This window comes from Anguilla rostrata, chromosome 14 (assembly GCF_018555375.3).
Source record: "Anguilla rostrata isolate EN2019 chromosome 14, ASM1855537v3, whole genome shotgun sequence".
NCBI lineage: Eukaryota > Metazoa > Chordata > Actinopteri > Anguilliformes > Anguillidae > Anguilla > Anguilla rostrata.
The window spans coordinates 12,905,125-12,932,554 of NC_057946.1; the positions used below are offsets into that span (position 1 = coordinate 12,905,125).

General features: G+C 43.5%; 1 protein-coding gene across 2 annotated transcripts in view; it reads right to left on the reverse strand.

The window, feature by feature from the left end:
• Nucleotides 1-27,430, reverse strand: part of LOC135238906 (DNA repair protein XRCC4-like) — a 69,386-nt gene that overhangs the window by 22,555 nt on the left and 19,401 nt on the right. For both annotated transcript variants that reach the window (XM_064307071.1, XM_064307072.1), the window contains exons 4-7: nucleotides 10,670-10,836; nucleotides 8,906-9,055; nucleotides 7,946-8,097; nucleotides 3,258-3,402 (exon numbers count right to left, since the gene is read on the reverse strand). In XM_064307071.1, the coding sequence (XP_064163141.1) occupies nucleotides 3,258-3,402; nucleotides 7,946-8,097; nucleotides 8,906-9,055; nucleotides 10,670-10,836 (614 nt within the window). The remainder of the gene's footprint in view (nucleotides 1-3,257; nucleotides 3,403-7,945; nucleotides 8,098-8,905; nucleotides 9,056-10,669; nucleotides 10,837-27,430) is intronic.

Sequence of the window (27,430 nt, forward strand, 5' to 3'; positions counted from 1 at the left end):
TTCTGGCTCCATGCACCAAAACCAAAACTAAAACCAGGCCTACGCATTCGATTACATTTATCCTAATGACAATGTGCTACAAATGTGCCACAGATGTTCAGTGGTCAGAGATATACGGAATTGTGATCAAAAAACATACTGTTTCTGTTAAGCGCTGTCCCACAGCACAGAGAAAGGAAAGTGCCATTGGTACTTTTTGCAGATTACACACATTTTCACAAGGACAAAGAGGAAAGCTACTGAACCACTGAAGTACAGGACAACACTTAACGTACAAAAAAAAGAGATAATTTAAAAACATTTTCATGAATTAAAAATGTTGTGTGAAGGATTCCTGCTATTGTGCAATTGTAGCTTTTGGATGGCTTTTACAATGAAATAAAACAAGTCCTGGGAGACGCGAGAATGACAGGGAATTGTGCCCAATTTCCATTAATAAATACAGAGAAACTGCATCAAAATCTTCCCAGAAATAAACATGAAATCGTTTTTTTTGGCTGGACCGCAACAGCAGGGCCAGCCCTACAAACGCGAATGTCTGTGACTAAGTGAGTGACTGAGTGATGAAGTCACACCATTGGTCGGCCGGATCACTGTGTGTTAGGTCCAGCCATACACTAGGTTTTAACCTGGTCTTGTTTTTCCTTCCTCTATTTGTGGCAAAGGCGCTGGATAGGGCCAGAATTGTCTGAAATGCAGTGCGGTTTCCATTCAGAAGAGACACAAAAAGCATGAATGAATCAGAGCAAACAGTGCCATGCTATGCGAATGCTATGTGAAAAATAAGACAACTGGTTGAGAATGTCAGGTCTGGTAAACATCAGTGAGATACGAGTGTGTTTAACGTACAGCACTTAATTTGCCATAATATGCCAATTCACAATAATAACACAATACATAATTTAAATTTTATTATGACACTTGTAACAGAAGCAGAATGAAATAGAAAGATTATCAAGTTTTTGCCATGCAAGCTAATGATAAGTTTTTTAAAAACCCTAACAGCAACTTCGGTTTCCACTCATGTTGAGCAAGATCAGAAGAGAAATAAACTTGTTTTTAAAGTTTGAAGAGTGTGATATCTAATTTTTTATTTTTCATTAAAATTAAGCACTTTCTCTTTGAATTTCATAATGCTACCAATGGTTGTGTAAATAGTATGATCAACAGACAACACAAATGTAAGACAACAAAAGACGATTAGCTCATAGAAACAGGCGTAATTATTTTGTTGAGGTTCAAGTCTGGGTAATCGCCCATTGTAATTTTTTTTAAAGACCTTGTAGCATTTGCATTTATATGAAGTAGCATATTATTTCCTGCATTTTGGCAATTTTCTCAGAGTAAAAATATGCAGACTTGTGCGTTAATGCAATGCGTCACATACGCTGTAGACCCAGTCAGCCTTCCAGGCCTAACACCTCCCAAATATGACAGAGCTGACAAGCAGGGGACTGACCTCACCTCTTGTAGCACACGGACTCCCTGCTCCTAAATCACACTTCATGCTGCATGACATCCACTTCCACAGACTTGCCCTGTCCTTACATTAACCGACAATGCAAGGATAGCGGTCTCGTTTGTGACCCCAGTTCAGTATAGTAGGATTTCACCATCAACCGCACGAAAACCTCAGAAATTCAAACGATATCAACCGAGCTGCACAACGTCTGTCATTCATTCCAGGCTACGCCTGCACGAGTGAGATGTATGTGCTTAAATTTCTGACTCTTCTTGCATATAGTTATTACATCCGGAAAAAAAGCGTATGGCAAATGCTGAATAGATTCTGTCCGTTTGCACAGAACATCATTTCCAATCAGGAACAGATAGCAATATTAACATAGCATGAAAGATACATTACTCAGTGCTCAGTTAAATCGATCTGAAAGGTTTTACTCTAAAAGACTACATTTGATCCCTCTTGGACTCATTAACCGTTATGGTAAAAATGAACACTAAACACTGCAATTGACACCATTTATAGCAGGTGAATGGTCCACATGAAAACCATGGCAAGTGCAGTCCATGTTCAGGGGCTGATCAAAGTGAGATACAGAGTCTGAGTGGTCCCTCCTTACCAGTCTGTGCTTCCAATTAAGTCTGTGAGTGCAGTGATAGGCTGTGTATTTCAAAACAACACTAATTGAGGGCTACATGATCTATTGGATTGTTTATCTGGGAAATATGCACAGAGCTTTGGTGCGTGGTTTTCATTCCAAGGAATGTGTGGGTGGGAAGTGCTTGAGCTCCTGTCGGTATTTAAATCTTCCACCTATGGAACCTTCAGTTCAACAATATAGTGATTCAACTTCCAATGCGGAGTCAGTTCTCTCTGTTTAATAAAGTGTCTTTGAAATGTCCATTTCACAAGTTTGGCCCCATTGCTCCAAGTGGCCGAGCCAACAGTGGATCCAGCCAACTATTTTTTGAAGTTTCGATGTTGAATGGGGGTCTACCTCCAAAGCTCACTCCAGGCATTACAATACTCAAAGTGTATTATTTGTTATGTAAAGTATGTAAAAGTGTTGTGGCAGATCAGAGGAAGCTGGCTAAAAGAGACATTTTTGTCTTCTCTTTGAAGACCCTTTCTACCTTGCTACCTTTCTTTTTCATGTATTTTCATTGCCCAAGCAGTTAGTCTTAAGAAATGCAGCTGAAGAAAAAAGAAAAGAAAGAAAAAGATGTAGATGGTGTGGAGGTGTTATTTAGAGTAGAACGAACAGAAACTAGTGTAACTGCAGTTTAGATGACCATAAAAGACAAATGTAGACCCACAAAGATGCATGTAAAATGTTTTCTATGAAACGTCATTGATTTCACTGTAATAAATGCGATCATTTGGATTTTTTCCCCAGTTCTGCATAAGGAATATATTAAATAAAGTGCATTACTGAATCTCCACCAAAAAAATACTTTTTACAATAATGAAATATAAGCGCAAACTTTCCCACACTTTATGTGGCACATTTTTGGAACCAAAGTGATGCACAGTGATCACTGTTTCCTGCATATTGTTTCTCTTGAAGCTGTAACTGATTTGCTATGAACTTTGATATTTAAATAAATTTTGTGTCAAGCAATAAATGTATGCCATGGAGTAAGATTTTCAAAAAAAGATTATACAGAAAAGACCTTTGCACTGATTATAAAATAAATGCACATTTTTAGCTATGGCCAATTTTTTAAAAAGGCATCATCTGTGAATCTGTGATCACAGCCATGCAAACGGTTTCGGGCCCATTGGCCATGTCTACCTTTCTTTCTTCTGGACCTCTTGAACCCCTTTCTTGACCTCTGACCCCGGGCCTTGAAGATGGCGTTGGCGACGTTTGCGGGAGGGGGCAACGTCGATGTCGGTCAAGCTCTCCTCGATGGGGCTGTGGCTAGGTAGTTCCGGACCTGGAGACACACAAAAGCTCAAACTGAAGGGGAACTCCAGGTCCCTATTCAATATAAGCACGATGCACCGTTGCCCATAACATAGCACCTTATTTTTTTCATACACAGCATGTTTCATTCACTTTAACAAATAAATATTAAATAGAAAGTACAGTATGAAATTGCATTACAGCACAGAGACAGTGAAACATGGCATCTCATTCAGACAGACTTAGTCTCACATTCAGGTCCATGTATAAGACCAGAGCCCTGATGAGGCAGCACTTCCGTCTCTGTGCATATATCTGTCTAATCTCCAGGCCTCCAACTGCCTTTGCCTGACTTTGCTCTGGTGTGTGTAACTTGCTCTGGGAAGAAGACATGTTTTCAGCCGCAGTGAGCTGTGCTTCGTTTTTAGCATTCTCCGGCAAGGCGCCGTGCAGAGGCTGCTAACCTGCCCTCTGACAGCCGGCGAATGTGTGACATCACTTCCCCAGCCCTGCTTCCCAGCCGCACCCAAGCCTTTCAACCACTTCCAACCACTCCTGCTGCAGTGAAGCCTCATTAAATCCTGCTGTTCTGACCACCATGTCTGCAGCGAACAATACCGTCTACGATGGCCTGCGGGATTGCAGCCACCACCGCCTGGTCTGCATATGGGCGGGACTTTCCTTTCCCCGAATGCTAAACTGCCGTTGCCCCATCGCATCGGGTGGCGAAGCTCGCTCGCTCACTCCTCTCACCTGAAACTCTCTCACCTGAAAAACCTGCAACCATTTTACACCCTGCAGTCCATTCACAGCACCAGGAAGCACCTCTCTCACTGATGGCAACCCGTAGTCCATGGGGCCTGCTGTGTTTTACAGAGGGGCTGATGTAGTGACTCAGTGGGACGGAGTGTGGCACAGTGGGTAAGGAACTGCGCTTGTAACCGAAAGGTCGTAGGTTCGATTCCCGGGTAAGGACACTGCCGTTGTACCCTTGAGCAAGGTACTTAACCTGCATTGCTTCAGTATATATCCAGCTGTATAAATGGATACAATGTAAAATGCTATGTAAAAAGTTGTGTAAGTCGCTCTGGATAAGAGCGTCTGCTAAATGCCTGTAATGTAATGTAATGTAATGTAATGTAATGTAATGTGACTGCATCCCACGGCAACGGATTGCCGGGCACAGAGAGCTGATGCCATGACTGAGGGTCCAGCAGCATCAGGGTTCAGCCTGAGCTCGCAGTGAGCGACCTCTCCAACTGAGCCACTCATATGGTCGGGATTGATTAATTTTCCGCATAAAGAACACCTTTATGATCTGTTATCTATCTGACCGTATGATATAAAAAGGCTGGTTAAGACCTGGAACCCTCCAAAGCATCTGGTGACTTTACTGGGAAAATTCTGTTTGCATCTATTTGCTTCAGCATCCCAAGTGTGAAGCAACAGGAAACGTTCACTACGGCTGAGTAATGGGGGGCGATCTGCTTCAAGGCAAACATGCGCACATACAGCAGGACACAATTAGCCAAGGCACGATAAAGAGGAAACAGTCACATGATCAGGGGCACGCAAACCACATCACACCCAGCCTCTCATCTCCCTCCAGTTCAAGTAAAGTGCTAACATCAGCACCACTCATTCTCAACTTTAACACACAGAAGGGCAAGCTGATGGAGAAGGGCTATGTCTGGGGAGAAATATTATTACTACTGATCTTCATCATCAAATGCAAACACAAGATTGGGACTACCTGTCTCTGACAAATCAATCAACAGTTAACAATATGAAATATAAGAGTACAACTTGCACTCGCTTACAAGTCAAAGACAAGTTAAAGACAAATGTCGGTTGGATACAGGGCAATATCTGCATAACAGATCGTGGAAATCGCCACAGCTACCGAACAGTAGCATATAGCCTTATACATGTGCTTTTTGGTGGATGAGTTTCACATTTGTGTGCTTATAGTCAAGAAGTTAATAAAACATGAAATCTTCCCAATGCCCCCTAACAGCAGCACCGTGGAACAGCAGGGTCTCTGACTCACTGTCAGGGTTACACAACATGGCAAAACCCTGCAAGCATTTCCCCACACTGCCATTAATCAGCAAAGGAGAGCGTTTTTACAAAATCTGCACTAAGTGAAAAGTCCGATTTAAAGCAGCCTGTATTCACTTGTAGAGTGAAATACAACAGTGTCTGAAAACAGGCTTTATTTGGCTAATCCGGCTAGAGCGCAGGTTACTGATGCCGTGAGGTGTACTGGCCAGTGACTATGCCAGGACTGGGCATCAGTCCCACGAGGTGGAACATAATCTGCCTTCTGTCACTTAAACTGTCAAGTCAGGAGTTCTCTCAAACCTCCACTCGCTGTCTCACTAGTGACATGTGTGTGGCTCTGTATGCTTAAATATACTGAACTATGAAAGGCCACATGTGCAAAAAAAGAATTATGACATTCTCTTTTTCTGACCTCAGATAATTTCACATCACACAAAAAAAAAACAACCGCAAGCATTTGAAAGAATAACTGTATTTCCTTTGTTTTATATTGCCGTACAGTTGCTATGGGAGCTGCAGCAGACATTGGATGAACCAGGCTGTGTTTTTTCTTTTTTTTTGTTGAATTTTTTTGCCATTAATACATTCGGTGAAAGAAGAATGTTTCGTAACCCATTCAAATCAGATCTGTCACATAATCATAGCAGTCTAAACATAGCTTTTGCACATCCCTGGGAGGAAGGGGGTATTCCCTACCGCATCGTGTAATAGCAACGCCTGCAGCCAATCAGGCGCTGATGTCTGCCAGACATCTACCTCCCTGCACCAGCCTTGCAGCTTGCAGCTGTGATGCCTGTTCTCATCCACCACTCCTGCCAATTTAACTGATGTTTCACCCGCGCTCATCTTGTGTGAGTGCACTACCACGGATCTGAAAGGACACTGCAGGAGACAGAGACGAATCTGATAATGATCCCAAAAATGTAACAAAACAGGGGCGCTGACCTGACCCCTGAGTGAGATAACTCCACTTCCTTAAAGTGAGAAAGAGAGGAAACTGAGCGACGAAAACTGCCCACGTGAGGGCGGATCCACCCTTCCTCATCTCCCTCAGACACCACGTACTGAGTGACTCAAAGTGATACACTCACAACCAGACAGGACCACCACCCCAACTAAAACCCCGTTACAACCAGATTCTGATTATCTGAAAAGAAACACAGACATGGTTTCCTAGCAACAGATACTAACATAGAGCTAACTGACGTTTATGTCATCACCTGTGGGTTCTTGTGGATGCTAATGCTATAGGCATTGGCAGGAACGCCCAGAGGAACTATTTTGAGAGCAACTTTAGTGTGATGAAAGGTCAGCAGTAACTCCTGTCTCATTCTGAATTTTAACTGGAGCAGGTCTGGGGTCTGTTGGACAGCACAGGTCAGGTCAGTTTAAATGGAATGAAAGAAAGCAGCAGTTTCAGGATTCTCCCCCACTGTTCCCAGATCAGCAGCACACAGACCCTGCAGGCTGAGCTTCACATCTGGGGCTTTATGGTGGTCTGTCCCCCCCCCCCCCCCCCCCAACTTCTTCAGCCCCAGGAGAGGATATGTAGTTCTAGTTTGCTATTCTGCTCCAACACTGTTTTAAATACTTATAAAAGTAAAAGACTGTTGGCACAATCTACATGTTAAACCAATGATAACACAGAACTGTATTAGCACAATGTCTCTGGACCTTATTCAAACGCATAGAAATTAAGTATTCATATTGGATGTTAAAAAAAAATCTTTCTTTCCTTCTTTAACCCACTCTGACAACCTTGAGCTTGTGCATTCGCGCAAAGACAAGTGGGAGTTTTGGAGAGAACAGACGATGATGAACACCTTCTGCCCTAACCTTCGGAGAGAAGGATCACAGAGAAGCACAGAGATGAGAAGGGATGAGGGGAAGAGATGAGGGAGCAGGGCTGAGTCTTACCATCAACCCCTTAGTCACTACTACAGAGCGTTTCTCACTCCCACCTGACAGCACCGTGGAAAGGAACGCACGGGAGTATGTCTACAGTGGTTTCCACAGCTGTTAAGACTCATTTTGTGGTTGGCAAAGGTACGGCCCAGAAACTCAATGAATGGCCCTAACCTTCACCCAAGGTGACTGAAACACCAGCGCACTGGAGTGTGTGTGAATGTGGTCACAAGTTCACGCATGGAAGCGTCTCCTGATTGGCCCAGCAACCCTTCAGAGATTCTGCACTACAACACGTGCAGCAGTAAATCCCAACGACATCAGTGGTGATCTTGATGAAAGCTTCCGACAGCTCACATGGAGCACGCAAAACAATTGGTCCCGTCTTTGTGTGGGAAGAAAGAGGTTGGGATCAGGTCCTGAGAGCGCCCAGAGTAAACTGATGTTTGTAATTTCGTAAGCTCTTCATAAGGAGATGATTAGCGCCAGGCAGGCTCTGTTGCAGTCTACCCTGAAACGTGTAGCTGTATTTTGGTTTGCGTTGGAACTCCTTCCAGGATCTGATGCTAATTAGCCCGAGACAAAGAGCTTTTATCATACGGTACCTCTGAGGGGCGCTGTTCGGGCCTGAGTGCGGGGGGGGCTCTGCGACTGCTCCTCGTCCGTGCTTCCCCCGTAGTCGTCGTCCATTGGGGCACCGGTCTCCCCCTCGTCTTCCTCTTCTCTCAAGGCCCCCCTCTTCCCCAAAGACCCCTGCCTGAGTGAGAAAAAGGGGGAGAACAGGAGTGCCTGTGAAAGAGGGATGGAGAAACCGAGTGTCCCCCATTCATCTCCATTCATCTCCAGCTCAAAGCCATATCAATCCATCAGTTTAAATCAAGCTGTCACAAAGACCCAAGAGCAAGTGTTCCCCAGAGAGACTCTAAAAGAGCACAGAGCCAATTGGGGGGAAATCTGGGAAATGACTCTCTGAATCCTGGGGAAAAAGGTAACTGACATTCCAAGAAAACAGACAATGTAACGAAAACAAACGATCCTATTTTGATAATGCATAACAATTGAGGATACCTTTCTTTTTTCACTGTTGCTATTTATTGTTTACAGTGCACAGCAGCAGGGATGGATGTGTCTGATCATTTCCACAGAAGTTTCTTATGCTAGTCTTTGGCTCCTTTGCCATTCAAACTCTCATTTTCGGAATGAGTAAGAGAGGGACTTTACGGGGAAGCAGTCCCCAGGCCACACTGCTGTGTTTACACACCAGCACCATCTACACTACTGTACGTATCACTAAGTTACGGCATAAACATTTCCTCAACAGGAAAACATGACAAAATGACACGTGTGCTGAAGATACAGTAATAGAGGAATCTCAGCATTTTATTTCAGGAAAAAGAAAGTGAATTTGTTCTGCATTAGGGTTTTTTCATCTTGGAGTGGCATTCTTATGTGAAGCAATTTCGATGAAGCTACCATACAATGCAAATCTATTTATGTTTTCAGATTTTTTTAAACAGGTATGACTGGTTGGCACTGTGTTCTTATACAGGCTCATATCCTGTCACCTCTGCTCTTTTTTCCCCAGGTCCTCCTCCAGCTCCTGTATCTTCTCCGTCAGGCTCCGGATCTTGGCCTTCTTTTCATTCAGGACCAGGGCGAAGCGTGAGTACAGCTCTTTCTCCAGCCTATCCTTCCCGTGGACGTACCTGTCCATCCTGCGGGGGGGAGAGGGAAGGAGCTCAGGGTAAGGAGAGGCGGGTACAGAGGAAAGGACTCAACGCACAGGATGAGCCCAAAAGAGTTGCTATTGAGCGCTGAGGCAAGGGTCTACTGACCAAAAAGCTCCCTTCTTAGGTGATGCTATGGCTAACTGCGCATAAACTGAATGGGACTCCCATTCAGTTTCACAGTGACACGGTTCATATTTGACAGGGAAAACCTGTCACTTAAAGGTCATAGCACTACTGGTGGTCACATGATCAGGGCAGGCCCTTACATCATCAGGTAATGCATCCTTTCTTCAATGAATGTCATTTTGACAACTTATACTTATTTTAATGTGGAAATGGAATTAACATTAATTACCTAAGAAATGATTTGTGAAGCTGATAATCACTTGATAAACAACTTAGACAAGCGAATGGTTCTGTGATAGAATCTATGAGTAAGCATGCAATGTTCACTTTTGGTTCTGACATCTTAATTATCAAACAAAGGAAGTGAAAACATTTATCATTGGTCTTCCTGTATAATGAAGAAATAAAGGTCCTTTTAATTAAACAAAATGTGCAACCAAATTGCTCAATAGACCACTAAACTGTCCCCGCAGACTAAACAATGTTCAGAAAGAAATTCTTGGCCTCCTGAAAGCCAAACTGAACATGACGTGAGTTGGGAAAGCTGAGAAATACAAGGGAAGGTTGTGGTCATCATTATTCCTATTTTTACACTCACTTTTAAAGGAAATACGCAAAAGGGATGGTTGGGTGGGATGATGTGGACACACAGTCCACTTCAGCACAATCAAGCCTAGCCAAACTGCTGTCTGGCCACTGAGCACAAATACAAACCCCCCCCCCTTAAAGAAACTCCCGCTCCGACTGTTCCTGGGAGGGGCCGGCGAGGATACCGCGTAGGGAACCGAGTGATGATGTCATCGTTGATCCTCAGGACGGGGTCCAGCTGGTGAGGGGCGGGGAGGGAATCCGCGGAGACCGTGCAGACCGTCGCCATGGCGAAGGCGGTAAACAGAGTGCGGGGGCGAGCGCCTGGGTGACGCACAGGACCCTTCACACGCTCCGGGGGCGTGGGAGGGCGATCGCTCCGGGGGCGAGGGTCTGGGCAGGCAGCCGGGGGGCCCCCTCCCCCTCCCCAGTTTCAGAACCGCAATACGTGTGTTACAGGCAGGCCCACTTAGTGACACATGCTATCCATTAGTCTCACAGCGCAACCTCTCCTTTTCCCTTTTTTTAATGTGCTTCTGGACCTGCTATATTTCTGCCTCCCAAATTTAGAGTGCTGAAAATTGAGCCATTGTGCTTCATGGAGAGACACTTCTAGCGATGCCGCTCCCACCCGCGTTACACCCATGTCGTGACTCGTAAGAGGAAACGTGCGGCTCACGCCGGTGGTGTTGCAGTGTGCCACGGAAAGAGTCACCAAAAGGAACAGGCTCCACATTCAGACACACACGGCTTGCACAAATCCAGGCTTCTGTGGGCATTTTCGTACCAGTTTCACCTGAGCGCCAGGCAGACACAGACAAACAGAACCACACTCAGTGAGGTGGGGCAGCGAGGCGGGGCAGTGCATTGTGGGCGATCACCTACTCTGCCGTCATGTGGTCCTGCTCCTCTCTCAGACGCTGGTTCTGCTCCCGCAGGTGGAGGCTGCTGGCCTGCAGCTGACCGCTGCGCTCCAGCCCGTGGCTAATGAGCGCTTTAATCACCTCACAGGGCTCTGCCACAGGCTGCAGCTCCACTGAGCCCAGCCTGAACTGCGGACGGAGGCAGGGAGGGGGTGAGACACAGAGAGAGAGGTGGAAGAAGAGGGGGAGGGGGAGTTAGAGAGAGAGAGAGAGGGGATATATTGTTCATTACCATTGTTCCAACACCAATATCCCTTCTGTTTTGGTAATAAATATGCTTTTTCCATTCATTGTCACTACATAGGGTACCATTTTGCTTCAAACAATGCAGGAGACACACCATCATTCACCATCAGATTAACAATGGGTATAAAGAAAAAAGAGGTACTCGTCCATGTGCCATAGAAGACACAAATTGGCATGGGTGGGGCTATTGGTTTGAGTTGGGGTGATTACTGCCGAGATTATGAATGCTTCAAAAGTGCTGAACCGACATGTTTACATTTGTCAGTTGTGGGTAACTTTACTGTGGAGCCCACTGAGACTCATGCAGTACTTACTGTATGCACACACACATTGTGTTAAAAGGAAGTTACATGTACAGACCAAAACAATCACAGAAAAGCCATCTGTGGGCCCTACAACCCCTGCGTACGCCATTAGAATCAAACCACGGTTCCCACGGAGATAAGAGGAGACACTCGGGATGGCCAGAAGGAGTTAATAATGGACCCCGATGGTTGATGTCCCTGAGGGTCCTTGTCCTAAAACAGCTGAGTGCCTCTGCCAGCGATGGGCTGAGATGGTGGCTATCACAGCGACGCTCTTCGGGGACAGGCGTACGCTTGCTTCCGAGAAGTGGCGTTTCATCACCCCAGAGGCGCAAGGCGGCGAGGCCTGGATATGGAGCCCAGCGTCACGACCCCGGACGCTGAGCAGTTCCCACGGCGACCCCGCACAGATAAAGGCCACGGGCACTTGGGAGGCCCGGCGGAACTAGCGGCTATCGGGTTAATCAGGCCACGGGCCTGACACAGGTCACTTTGGAGTAGTGCCTGCGAGATAACGCACGGGGCCTATCTCAAGGGCCTGGAGGCCCTGGACGCCATCGCCAGGAGACAGCACTCAGAGCTCGGGCACACAAACCCAGAAACTTTCCCTGCTGCGTGTTTGTGATGTCTTCCAACAGGGACGGCCCGACATTCTCTCTTGAGACAGCCAATACAATTCTCCTGCATTGTATATTTTAAAATATATTTTTTTAAATCATTTGTTAACATGTAACTTACAAGGGTGAGCAAAATTGTCAGGGGGTTGGGGCAAATTTAGTTTAAAGTCCTGACGAGAAATACGCGTTTCCAAGCTTCTTGGTTCTCAAGCTGATTTTTAACCCAGAAGTGAGATATCAAAATAAAATCAACGTAGGTGCAACACTGATAGCTAGTGAAGGGAGGTATTTAGTCGACGGGATGAGTACATTGAAAGTTCACAGTACACTAGATATGATATTCATGAATGCTCTGTAACGAAATGTAATTGTTACTTTTTCCAGTTGTATTTGGAATTATATGGACAGAAGAACAAAAAAAGTGATAACTGTGATTTAACATCACACAGACTGCAAGAGGCACAGATGATATGGGCACTTTCTGAAACCTCCCTGTTAACACATTCTAAAACAGACACACCTTGTTCGCTCTCAGAATGAAGTATGTTTCATGCCATCTTAGACAGGCTGAGTGCTCCCTCAGGAAGATGAGCGCAAAGCAACTGCCATGACCTTCTCACGCCCTTTGGGCAAGGCCCTGACCCGTCTCGACACCAGCAACTGACCCCAGGCACTGACCACATGGGCCACGCTCTGGACCTTGTGTGCTCTGAGCACGGGTTCTGCTTATCATCACAGACTGCCTGGCCCCCACTGTGAGCAGTGTAAACACCTATCAATCAGACACACCACATCAGAAGTAACGATGACTATGCCATAATTATGGCCAGGTGAACTTTTAAATCACCAAAATAGATAAAGAAGTGATACATATCTAGCAATCCAGCCATCTCCTTCAGCCTCTGATGCACTGTGTAGTGAATATCAGTTGATTTTGTTTCTTGTCTGGACTCACATGTGCAGTTAGGATGACATCAGTAAATCAGACTTCCCTATCAGCCACGTCTCTTCTCTGCTCCCCAGTGGTGGAAGGAGCTCCCCGCTATGGTCAGGAAATGCAATTCTGCTACAGGCTAAAAACAGACCTGCTTCAACTGCATCTCGGCTCGACTAGGGCTAACCTGTGAGCATTTATTATGGGTTTCCTATGGCTACCGCTAACACTATACCCTCAAAACCATCTACATTTCAACAGAAAAATTATATAACACGTCATACAGGACATATAACACATCATGCGTTGGAAACAATAGGTGTAAACAGCTGGGGGAAAACCAGAAAAACAGCTACAATTGAAGTACTGTACTTGAAGGACCATTCACAGGCATCATAATTTCACTGCAACAGGAGAGCAGAAGAAAACAGTGGTGTTGATTCTATTACCATTCGACTGGTCCTATATCACACAGAGGCACTGTAGACATAATATAAACACAATAATGAAAAAAAGCTTCTTATTCATGCTTTATGACCTGTGTGCCATTACTTTCTGGGCTGGTCTTTCAAACTGAAGTAGTATTTCTTCCTTATAAAAGAACCAATGTTAACTGAGTCACACTTGGTCTACGGAAAAGGTGAAACGTCTGGGTCGGTACGTCATGCTCATATAGCTCCAGAATTAATAAAGCGAGGGGGTTGAATGTTTCACATTTTTGACACACCTCCTGCCAAACAGCAGGTGCACTCCATCAAACTGGAAACGTAATGATCTGAGATGGAAACTCATTCTCAAATAAACACACAAATGCACAGCTTTGGGCTAATGTGTGACAGAATCTGAATGAACTCCAGAAAATTCTATGTGACACTTTAAAATGAGCGAGAAATATACAGTGGTAGTTAAGTAACCACTTTTTCACTGCTATACATTATGCAGACTGTTAAACTTGTGTAATTGTATATTTGAATGTCTGTTTTAGGGTTTGAGGCAGGTTTAGGGCTGGAGTCAGCGATAGGAAAGGGTTAAATTAAAGGGCGGGTAAATGGGCAGCACTGTAGTACATAGGTTAGGGAACAGGGCAACTTCAATGTTGCAGGTTGAATTCCCAGGTTGGACACTGCCATTGTATCCCAGAACACTTTACCTGAATTGATTAAATAAATATCCAGCTGTATGAATTGACTGTGTGTAAAACAATAAGCTGAATAAGTCATTTGATAAGAGTGTCATGTTATATGTCTAATAGGTAAAAATGACAGTTTTCACAGCAGATACTCTGAAATATGTGTAGACAAATTAGTAAAACATTGGTCGACTGTAAAAACATTAAACAAAACATACATAAAAGAGGTTTTAAACATCAAATAAACTTTTTGAACATTACAGTTTTAGTCTTCTTGAGGTGATGAAAGCCTGATAAATGAATGTTCCAAGTTGTGAGCTCGTTTCCCCTTGCGGAAAACCTGTTTCACATTAAGCATTAAGTTCCTCTCAGGACACTGGAATTGAGTATAAGACCTTGTTCTCTTGGACCAAATGGCGTTAGGACGTTAGGTCTCTCTGTCATTAAATATATGATGACACTTCATAGCCCGTTGCAGAGCTTGAAACGGGTCCGGAGCTTTTATCCCGACCCAACGAGAGCCCACACTGTTTTCGGCCCAAGTCTGTGCATTGCACCATTCTGAAAGCCCGACCCGATTCAAACCCGATTTTAGCAAGTGCGTCGCCCTGGTTTGAGGTATCATCGATATCCTGCAGACGTCTGTGTCTGATTAGTAGATGGTGCGCGGCGGCAGGCTTGTGCATTGTACCATCCTAATGACAATGTTCCTGTTTTACGGCCACCGTACTTATATACAGTACAGCAGAATTGCCAAGTCTGCTTGTAATGTGTGACTTTGGGCTTTTTTTTTTTTTTGTAAAGTCGATTTTAAAAAAAATGGGAGGTAGCGGTTTTATTGCGGTTGTTGAAAAAATCTCGTTCTTTGCTTGAAAATGTACCAAGCGCCCTGTTTTTTCACATTCATGGTTAAGGCAGGCCTACTATTGTTCAAGAACAGTAGCTAGCTTATTAATTTTTATATTAGCAATTAATTTAGCCATTGTTTTTTCCAACCCAAACTGAGCCTAATATAAAATGAGAGAATTAGGACCCAGCCTGATCTAAACTCTCGAGTTCTGGTCGGGCTCAGGTGACAATTACAAGCTCTGGTCTGTTGGAGCCTTTCTAATTATGTTGGCACATTAAGAAGGCAATGATTAATTATATATTTAGTGAAATTAATGTGTAGTTACATTGTATCTACAGCTTTTTAAATAAGGAAAGAATATAAGCAAATAACAAAAATCATCAGTTTGTCATTCCTGTAATCAGACCAAATCCAGCCCATCCTATGACTCAAACGCATTTATAAATATAAAGATTTATGATCCCTTCATGTAATTAAGCAGTTCTGCTCTTATAGACAGATAAAGTGTTGTATGCCATCATAAAGAGCAATTATCATATGCTCTCATCTGGAGAGAATAATGCCTTGCGCATATTCAGATACTGACCATTAGGCCTATGTGTTTCAGATACATTTGTCATATATTAAATATTTGAAGCATACCAAAATATCTCAGAAATCAGAGCGTTTCAAATCTTTTTAAAACTTGTAAAACATTAGCACAAATATACCAGCTCCTACATGGCATAAAATGAGCAAATGTCTACATATCATTGATTTATATGGCCTTGCCAGTGCAGCCCCACCCAGTTCCTATAAAAGTGGCCAGTTGTGTTTCTGTTTCTTGGTGCTTAGTGCTTAGACTTCCTTAGTGAAAACCTGACTCATGTCAGTAAAAGGTTTGCCAAACCCAAAATACACGCCTTTCCTTTAAAAGACTATTACAGCATGATTTTGTAACATTGCAAATTTGCCAGCCATTACTCAATTTCCTCTATGGACGATAAGTGTATATATGAATAATTAAAATAACACTCAAATACGAAAAACAAAAAATGTTCTAGTGCTAGTTACTGCTACCATTCAAATATATTAAATAGGGATAGTGTTCTACACGCAAGAGATTTTAATTAGGGTAGATACATTCCACTCTCTTCACTGTATTCAAAAACACATTTCCGATTAACTTTGACTGACAATTAAGTGTTGTCTGAAATTTTTCTTTATTTATTCTTACTTTTAATTGTTAGACAATGAAGAGCAAAGTTAAGAACAAATACCGAGTGAATCCCAGCCACAATCCAAAAATGGCACAGAAGAACAAAATAAATCACTGCATTGAAACAGGAATTCTGTCCCAGCTGGGCCCAGCTGAAGACATGAACGGCCCTCAGGATGATATACAGTAAATAGAAGCAGGTGGATGGAGGAAGCCCTATTGCTCCAACAGTCACAAGTCTAGCAGTGCCTGCTAGCTTGACCTTATAGCTTCATTAAACATCACATGGTCTCATAAGATCCATTTATAGCCATTTATTTACCACATCCATTTATTTACACTTTGTTGTACGTCGATCTGGATAAGAGCGTCTGCCAAATGCCTGTAATGTAATGTAATGTAATGTAGCCCCACAGTCAATCAGCTTTCCCCAACAGCACTATTCAAGATAACCATCCGTGCTGTTAATAAATGAATTGATGGCATTCCCTGATAAATAAAATAATACAAATTTTCTCTTTCCTACACTCTGGTGCTCAAGACCAGTGTTGACACAGTGCTATATGCTGCCTGGGCTGTGCACATCATCAGACATTACTTTCTTAGGTGTCCTTCCTTGAGGGGACAGGCCAAGCCAGCGATGTCGCACAGCGACCCAGGCTCACAGCTGGTGACACTACGCAGGGACCACAGCATACCGCAACTGGCCCGGGGCCAGGGACCTTACATCACTGTACATACGATATGTGCAAGGAAAGGACTCTAGGCCTCAGTCTCAATACTCTGACTGGCCAAACAACAGCAGCCCTGGAGGGCCTCCATGTTACAACAACATAAACACTGGAAACATAACTACTTCCTTTCTTTTTGAACCCTGTTTTTTTTTCCCCCCTCCACAATTAGGAATTTAGCCGAATGTGCCTCTTGGGTTACCATGGCATCACCCGCACCCTGAGCACTGAATCTGAAGAACATGATCTTCTTAAATTCAGCCATCGAAAAATTACTCAACTACTACAACCAATCCCTACTTATTTCTAATCCAATGTAGGGGTGAACCTAACTGAATGGACAAAACAAAATGAATTGTCGAGTCTTAGTAGGATATGATTGAGCAATACAATGATCTTATTTCCTGTAGAGAGGCAGAGACTAAGTGTGTTCAAGCTCAGGCCCCATGAATACTCACTATTTTGTAGGTAAATAGTGAGTTTAGATGGGCTGATAGGGCTGGCACTAGCCAGAATGGTGTATTGTTCTGCATCTTAATTAAAGCCAGTAACAACTGAGGTGTCCCCATTTCACTATGCATTCACCTAAATGTTCTAAAGTGAGATCTTAACTCAGTTTAAAGTCATCCTGTGACTACTGAGCAGAAATGGTGCCTTAGTTGTACTTTTTCTCCCATCAACACTTAGAGGCAATTAACAACAAAAATCTTGGAACGATTGTATCCGCTAAGAAAATGTTTTCCTTTTTCCTGTTCCTTTTCCTTTGTGTCCCACCCGAAGGGAAATTATGACAATGCTTAATTTCAGCAGTTTAGATACTTTCACAGCTAGCCTGTGAGAACTCAAAAAACATCAGTGAGCACTTACTGATGCCTACACCACCATTTGAGCTCCATGATCTTACACAATCCAGTGAAACCAGCAGACCCCATCCCTGTCTTCCTCTATTCAGAAGCTTGTTAGACTAATCAGTCTTCAAAGAGGAAAGGGTGATGTGCTGACACAGATGTTTCTGAGGAATTAACAGATCCCCATGCTTCAGGGTGCAGCAGACTTGTTTATGCTGACACTTTAACGAGTGAGCTCATCTGTTTCAAACCAAAACTGTTTAATGGTGCTGGAGCTGAGCCAGCCTATCAAAAAGACATTCTATTATTTAACGAACAAATTTAGAGTATCATAGTACAGTGTGGATCTTACACTAACGCAGTAAAATATTCAGTATTAAATTAGCACTGGTTGAGCACATTATGCTCTGACAGAAGGAATGTGATGCTTACTGAAATAATGAAAAATTGATAGAGTTGAACAGCTTTGTTAGAGCTGAACATTTTACTGTGTACGTGCATTTTTTAATATGAGTGCATCTGCTCACCAAACCAATTCTCACCCAATTACAGTAAGCTTCAAGGGTGATGCACTTTCTTTTCTCAAATACAGTATTTTGGGCCTCGGCTTCGACCTGAGTGCATTTCATCTCCACCTGAGCCCATTTCCCATAATCACTGTCCTGAAAGTCGTGAAGCCCTGGATGGCCCAAGCTAAACTGGCCCATGCATTGTTAGACCATTTTCAAAGTCGAATACAAAGGAGAAATACCAAAGAACTGATTTATGTGACAGTGACATACCACAATATCATCATAAGGAAGTTTTTTTATAATTTTTATAAAAGTATTTTTTATGGACTATATATTTTTAAACGGTTACACTTTTGTTGCTGTGCATAAACAGTTCCTGCCATAGCTCACACATCTCTAACCCCTCTTTTCTCTGACCCTGCTCCGGGAAGAGGCCATCAGTCACAGGCAGGAGACGGGATCGAGGCTTCAGAGACAGTCTAGCAGTGAAAGTCCTGATCGGTTCACTGCCTCCAAAGACATATTTAGGGAGACCCCATGACAGAGTGGGCAGTCTAATGAACTAATCTTACTGAGGAAACATTACAGCCATAATGCAAATTTTATCTTCCACGGTTCACACAGTCCTTTCCCATTTATTTAGTTTGGATTTACCAACTTTGGCCCTTAAATCTGGCTTATAATTAAATTGGAGTGGAAGTTGGAGAGTTGAGCAATTTTTTTTTAAATCATAAAAATAAAGTATATTTTCTAAGAAAGTAGCACTTACGCTTATTTTCATTTCAATGTTGAGGAAAAATTATTGAGTGAATCCACATTTTGCTCTCAGTCAAGTAAGTTTCTTTACAGTTTTGCTATTAGATGCTATGGTTAGCTTGTTGAGATTGGAAAGACATCAAACCACAGCAACAGAAACTGACTAGATGGTTCATAGCTAATTATAATGAAGAAAATGAGCATGCTAGACTGTTTGACTCCATTAACAGTAGAATATAAGTGAGTATAAATTATAGAATGTTCTGGCACAGAATGGAAGAAACTGGCACAAAAATGACCAGAATTAACTTTTTTTATATAAATAATGAGACTTTTCCTTGCAAGAATGAATTTCTCCCAAAACATTTGTTTTATAGTGGTGAAAACATGGCAAAGCAGAAGTCACAGCTCTCATGAAAACTCCACATGGTTACAGCAGTGTTCAGATCTTACTGTTATAAACCCCTGCCTTCAGACAGACTTCGTGATACCTGTCATTTCTTCTGCAGTTTGAACTGTCCGGGCAACACCTGTTTTCTGACCACACAACTGTTCACCTCAAAGTCCACATTTTAACTAGCAAGACAAAGCACAGCTGCTTGCTGGATCAATAAATGGCAGCTGGAGTTATCACTGGAGCCAATAATGACAGGATTGAAGAGTTTGGAGAATTTTGCTTCTGCTGTTTCCTTGATATGATTGGCCTGTTGTTCGTTCTCCATAATCTAGTACATGCAGAGAAATTTAACATACAAAAAAAGTTTTGTTTCGAACAAACATGTAACTTGCTTTAAAACTTTAACATTTAACTTGGGGTAGGCAGTCAGGAAAGCAGAATCACTGACTGTTTCCCACAAACATCTTAAAACCAACCTGTTCAGACTGCACCTTATTAGAGTTAATTCATTTTTTTTTTTTAAACCTCTGTGTTCATCTTGCTAGTCTGGCGACATGCACGAACAGCAGCACTGACTTTACTGCAACTTTGCCCATCTCTAGGTCTAGTGGTGTTTGCTTACCACGTCAGATGCACCTTTTGTAAATTGCACTGGCTAAAAGCATCTGCCAAATTGCTTTACCTTACAGCTCAATAACAGCAGGTCCTGAGTGGTAAAGTTTTCAATTGGATAAGCTTGGTCATGATGTCCCTGTGCCATCCCCTTCCGCCTCCCTCACCGCCACTACCCTCCCACCAACAAAAAGTCAAAGATCCTTTTTATACAACAGTTTGAACAAAGTCAGTTTGTTTATTTCAGTCCATCCCTTTTGCCTTATGCACTGAAGAAGAGGTTTTGACTCAGGGCCCCCACTCAAGTAGGGGGGTGGGTGACTGCAGCCAAAGAACAAAACAAAGAGAGCAGGGATGGCAAGCAGGGGGAACGACAGAAGAAAAGGATGGAAAGAGAGAGAAACAGGGATCACCGTTGTGCAGATGCCAGACCCTTCCCGCTGGTCCTCGGAGTCCGCCAAAAAAAGAAAAAAAAAAAAGCCAAATCACAGCTGCGAGAGCTTTTCTAAATACTCGGGAAAAGAACAAAAGGAAAGAAAATGAAACAAACAGGAGGGCCCCCTCGTGAAGCGGGCCACATGGAGTGTGTCCCGCGGTACCACCACGGGCCGCCAGGCACGAAGGGGGGCCTTAAAGTGAGCATAGAGCAGCACAGGTCTGTACGTCCAATCATGTGCACCCCTCTCAGAGGACACAACAACCAGACTTTCACAGGCTCAATCCCAGGAGTTTGTGGGGTCACATCCCAATGCGGGACTGCATATGAGCTTGTGTCCCACTGACACTTCAAGGGCATGACACAGTGATTATAAAGCAGTGGTCTCATGCGTAGGTTAGGAAGGTGCTAAGCTATGCTTTCAGTCTGATACTCAGCGCTCTGGCAACAGTCGTCCAACTGTCACTGCAACCGGAGGCAACTGCATTGTGCCATTTGACAGGAGCGCACCACAGATATTCGGAGAAGTTCCAATCTCGAAGAAAAGAAACCACGTTGTCATTGGCATCGGCACATACTCCCCTGTTTTTTCTCCAGCTCCTTCTCCTTCTCCCTCTACCCCCCACCCTGTTCTCCAAGACATTAACAGGCGATGTTTGAGCAGGAGAGAAGCACTTTCGAAAAGCCAGCTGCGCTGCATTAGGGCAAATTTTCCATTTTCCTTTGAATGAAAAAAGGCCATTTGTTGCCATTAATACCAAGCATGTCAATGGGAAGATCAGATTTATAAATAATAAGATGTAAAAAGCCACAGTTACTAGCAACTAATTTCCAGAGGAATTTCTGAAAGGCAACTCAGTGCATGTCTTCTGCACTATTAATACTACGCCGTCCGGTATTACTCATCATTGACGTTTTCATTTATGCTTATGGCAACAGAAAAGTTGATGCAATAGTTTTATTTCCTTTTTTCACTTTGACAGCACTTTCTCAAAGGCTGCTTTTCTACTGAGCTGCCATTGCTACGGTAACACAACACACTCACATTGGCTGCGTTTCCTTGTACAGTGACATAAACCAGTTCCCAGAAATTACCGTAAGTGTTTTGTAATTTCCATCCCCTCCAAGTAAAAATATCTACCTGGACGTATACAGAAAAACTGACCATTCGCCACAGGGTGACTAATGTTCAAAATGTGATGAAAATCATCTTCTGGCCAGATACGGCACAGTATTAACTAGCAGGAGCCAGTGTTTAAAAAAAGGAAAAAGCGCTGGTTTGCAGGTGAGTACAGCGCAGGTCTGCTATGCTTCAGCTGCATTACTCCTAGCGTACTGATGCGGGTGGCACGGCAGTAACTCAAATGGCACAGCTGGCGAGAAGAAATTGAGGATAGAAAATGTTTACAAAAATAATATAATAAATTAGCGCCGTAAAAAAATGAGTAAAAGGTCTAAGAAATTAGCTCCTAAATCACAAGCAATAAAAACAAGTAAGATGGCGGGAGGTATATTATTCAGAGACATTCCTCGCTCTCCCGTAAAGGTAATGAGCACGTGCGGCTGCGTGGAACCCATAATTCACCAGCACTTTTCCTTAGACGAGGTGGTCGAGCAGGTCGCAGCGTGACGGCAGTGGCCAAAGCGCTGCCGGAGCAGGTGTTCAGCTTCCCCACTTCCAACTGGAGAAGAAGGCTTCCAGCTGACAGGCAAAGGCGGAGGAGCCTGATAAAGCAGGCCCGGCAACTAGCACGTTAGCGCGCCTATTAGCACGCTGTTCCCGGTACGTGGCGGGCGGCTGCCAGCGCCCCACAAAGCCGCAGGTGACAGCTTAGCCCCTGTGGGCCGCCGAGAGCGAGACACCCCTGGCGCGCTAACAATCGGAGCAGGAAATCAGTCACGCTTCGTCGGCCCGATAAAAAAGGAACTGCTTTATCCCTGTCTGTTGGGAACTGCTTACAATCTCAGTACTTCTTAGTACTAATGCTCTCCTCTCCCTGGTTTGCTGGAGGTGACTTAGCGGAGTGCCTGTGGGGGTCTGGGAATCCCTCTCTGTTATTGATAATCCAAAGCTCCGCATGGGTCGGGATTTCAAATCCAAGAAAAGTGCCGCAGTTTTCTGTTGCCATAGCTTCTCAGCGCGACTTAAGGGAAGCGCATCTGCCAGGCCTTGTGGGATACTCACAACCTGAGCTCAAAACACTCAACACTTTTTCTGGGTTTGTTTTTCCTGCCAAAGAAGATCTACATCAGGCAGGAACAAGATCACCTTTGGACCCTCTGTGGCAGGCTGGATTTACGTCTGTGAGAGCAATGCAGCTCACCCAAAACTGAGAGACTTTGAAAACAAAACACGCGCGCGCACACACACACAAACACAGACAAGAAGAACCTTTGTGAGACTGGGAAGGCTCCAGACAAGATCAATCTATCTGGGATGAGGGAGATGATTAAATCCAGAACCGCAAAGGGCCTTTTCAGCAGGAGGTCAAGGAGACCAGGGAATGCTGAAAATTCCCTATGGGTGGGGAAAGGATATGAGCAACTTGGGAAGTGAGGTGGGGGGTGAGTGGGTGGTTGGGTTGTAAAAAGTTGCAAAACACCACTCTGCACCCACAGCCTAATTGAACAGTTGACAGTGACATGTAGCTTCTCAGGTAGCCTTTCAGGTAAAGATTCAGGACACTGAACAGATTTGTCTCAGCTGGAGGAAGGCATCCTCACACATAACAGAACACAGAAATACAAAGACCCTGAAAAAAGAGGCAGGCTGCCATCACACAGAAAAATAACATTTCAACAGGAAATCCGCCGACAACAGAATTATAGCGTTCTCTTCCCCCCCTTTTTTGTATGTCATAAGTATCAACATTCCAGTTATGAGGAGGTACAGGGTTCTGGTGTTTTTAAAGTGGTTTTAGGCCCACTTGGGTTAACAGATTTATATGAAAACATAATTGTAAAAATATACAAGGGGTATATCCATAACAGACCTGCCTTCCTGTTTTAGTTCCTCTTACGTCGTAGACCCAGATGTGGTTTCTGCTGCGATTGACAAGGGCACTTTGATGGGGTCCACATGTATGACCTACAAGGGTACTGAGCCAGGACAGACCGTCTAAGTCCACTCTCCTTCACTGACCATGGTGTTCTTGTTTTCTTCAAGCAAGCAACAAACACACATCAATACCTAACAGTATATTTTATTTAAATGGTTCCCATGGCATTGGCCTCAAAGCTGCTAACAATGTAATCGTGATTTTTTTTCTGCCCAACTCTGCCATAAATGTGAGAAAAGATGTTCATTTCCACAATTTATGAATCCTGGTGATATGATGTTTACCAACAATAAGTCAGTAAGTCTTTGTGTGAGTCACAACATCACAGTTACACATTTGACTCCATGGGAGGATTGTGAGGAATGCTCCCATTGTATTCACTAGCATTCATCTTCTCAACGCTCACTCAATGATGCGTAGATTTGAACTCCTGGAAAGGGCAAATTGTCCATATCATCATTTTTTCCCCAATGGCATTCAGCTAGACAGGATTTCCTTTCCTCCCAGATGAAGCATTTTGCATGGGCTACACTGTACATAGCACAAGGCTAACACACATACCCAATATTGTAATTCTTCAATCAATATTTTACTCAAATGTAAACTTGGTGTTTTTCTGACAGGCAAGAAATATCATGTGCAATCTAACAGCATACTCTAAGACAGATCTTCTCTCTGTAGTACGGCTACCCTCTACTTAATGTCTACACACCTGCACTTTATAAAGCATAATACACAAAAATTACACATTTTAGCTTTAATTGCGATGTAATCAAGTTATAACCACATTCTTTTTTATTCATTTTTATTGGTGGAAGCAACAATGTGTAGGCTGTGGAAATAGCATTTTGGATCATATCAAATATATAACTTTTCACCACAGTCATGATAAAGAATACAGCTGGATTCTATACAGCTCCATTTCCTATTTTACATTTTTAGTAAAGAATTGAAAGGCCAAAGCAATTAATGTTTTCAGTCTCACCATTAAACCTACACATTTTACTCACGTTTCCAGTAACATATTAAAATGGGAAAATCATGTGATTACTGGGCTTTTTACATTTCAGAGGCGTGAACATATCATACGGACATTATAGTCAGTCCCACTACCACTGCCCCATTACACACCAACAAACATAACTATGGAAGGCTGGATGAATAACTACCAGCTCACACTTTGGTTTCCTGATTGGCAGAAAATGTCCTCATATTTCAAAGAAGGTACTTCTATGTCTTCAGAGGAGGAATAAAGGGAATAAAAATAAGGAGGTTCATTAGTGAGAACCAGCCATTAAGCCAACCAAGGCCATTCATTCAGTCAAGAAAGCATCGAGAACTGTATCAAGGCTGTTTTTTTTAACATCCTTGGCGGTCACTGCTTCTCCTATGAGTGCTAGTATGCTACTGCATGCACTAACAACTGCACTCTGGACAAGATACTTCTCACTACCAGCAGCCAATAACTAAGTTCACTTAGTTCTAAACTCACCCATGCCCCTTTGTCCTGCTGAAGGATCTCAACCTGATGTAGCTTCTACAATCCTGCAATAAAAACTGTTACACTAAAATAAACAAAAAATGAGGAATAGTCTATTCATAAGTAACCATGAGGAGCCTGGGATAAATTATAACTAACTCTCTTTTACAAATCTACGTATACAGAAGCAGCTTCTTTTCAGCTATGCACTGACACACATACCTGTAGGAATCAAGCACAGCTGGAACAACTGTTCAATGTAGGGTACATGCACTCTTCAGTAACCTACATTCATCTTAAGTGTACCCTTAAATTATAAGATAAGTCAGCAGCACCTGGAAAACACTAAGCAAACTTTAAATCTTTCTAAACAATAGAGTAGAAAACATTTATAATCAATACCTAAAAATATAATCATCTCCTTTTCCTAGAACAGTGCAGTTCACCAGCGTACATTAGCAATTACCATAATGTAGGACAACACCCTACCTACCCAAAGTAGCAAGGAATTTAGCAATTCAACAATATAGTGATCTCATTAATGTCCGCCTGGGATTGGAAGGTTCATTTGACTATGAGATATTTAAACAAATAATTACATTTGTCAAGGGCACCAGGACACATGTCACTATACCTGAAGGAAAAAAGTACATGACTTTGAGTTGACCCATTATGACTGCTGAGTAAATCACAGAGCCACTTTTGGCAGTTCGCTCAGCCATTTTAACGATGTCAGCGAATGCACACCTGCAGTCCTTTAGCCAGTCTGGAGCTCTGCTACCTCTACAGCCCTTTTGCTGACTGCATTGGCCCGATTTGCCCTTTAGAATGAATATAATGGCATGTCAAAAAAAGGATCCGAAATAAATCTCAGGGGATGCTGCAGCTTCGACGTGTCGTCTTTCTTGCATCTTTTAAAAGATTTTTATCTGAGTCGGCACTGTTGTCGTGGTAACACTTGCTCCGTTTCCAGGCCTGGAGCAGACCCATAACTGCACAGACAGTCTGGGCATAAAAACCAACAGGACGCTGGTTCCAGTCTCCAGATCAAAGCCCAGGGCTCTTCACCTGAGTGCTTGGTTACGACCCCCACCACACCACTAACCTGCCCGAGACATTCGGCCCATAATTCCGCCCTTTCCCGGACGCCTTCACCATGATGCAGGCAACCGTTGCCTAGACTGACCCCAATACGCCCCCCCTTCCTTTTTCAGTTTGCCCTGAGCAAATTGACCGTACAAAGTGTTCGGGCATGTGGATCTCCTTAACGTTACCTCCGGTCACCTCTTTCCACATCGACCTGGTTGTAAAAGCCATTTGACGTTGGGCCAGCAGGAGAGGGACCAGTACCCTGAACTACGGCTGCATTAAGAGGCAGTATTTCCTGCAGGTAAGGAAGCCCTCTCACTACTTTCAAAGAGCCAACTGACTAGAAAAAAGCAAGGCCCATGCATTTAACTACATTAAAACCAGGAGGAGGAAAGACAACAGGGAAAGATTCACTGCCTTGGCGAAGGTGTAACAGGAAGTTAGCGGCTAAGGAACATTGTGGCTCTTTACCACTTTATCCACTGAGGTCATGGAATCTGGTGCCTACAAAAGAAACCCTTAGGATAGGCACCCACGCTGACCGGGCCAAAACAGGAGCACAACAGAGGCATTATCAGAGAGGGTGTCACGCTTGTCTGGAAACAGGGCAGGTTCGCCAAGCAGGAACCAAGGTCAGCTCTCGGGAGGGAGAAATGTAGGTGTGAAGACGGTCAGAGAAAACAAGACGTCAGGAATGAATGAATGAAGAAGCAGAGGAGTGAAGCACTCAAACACTTCCGTTCTGCACAGCCCCTCGGAGACACTCAATTTCACTCTTCTCTCTTCACCTAAAAGCTTTGTTCATAATTGGCTCCTAATCGTTCATTCTGTGAAGCACTGTCAGCCTCATCAATGGTGCAATTTCTCAAATTCTCTATGAAAGGATCCCGTGAAATGAAATGATTATTATCATTATTATTATTATTATTGCTTTAAGCATAATCAACCTGAAATTCATCCACTCCTGAGCAAGCCGTCATAGCTAAAAAAGATGCCTTTAAAAAAAGTGACACTGCAGTGATTAAAAGCAACAAGAGGAAAAAATAGGAAAAGGTATTAAAAAGAAATGGCAGGCATGTTAGGCAGCATGTTATTTTGCTATCTCTAACTGTTGAAAGCCTTATTTCTTCCCTTTATCTAACCATAAGGAATGCAGTGAGGTCTCACACAGCAAAGTGTAGCCAGTAGCATGACACATTTACAACTTCCAACTTGCCAAGGTCAAATATATCGGGACTGTAGCCCATTCAGAGACAATAAAGTACATCAAGCAGCAATTACAATTCAGCAGAAGTAATCGCAGGCAGCCGGGAGAGGTGTGTGTTTCAGTTATGTGACTGCAGCTGTAAGTTCAGGCAGGAACAGAAAAATATGGCTGGAATGAGTCCTCTGTGAAAGCTTTGACCTTTCAGGCGATGTCCTGTGTGGGCACGGAGGACACAGTCCTTGAAGCCGCCATTTCCGCCAAACCGTGTCCTCCGCTTCCCGCACCTTTCTGTGCCCCGGGCTGAAAATAGCTATTTA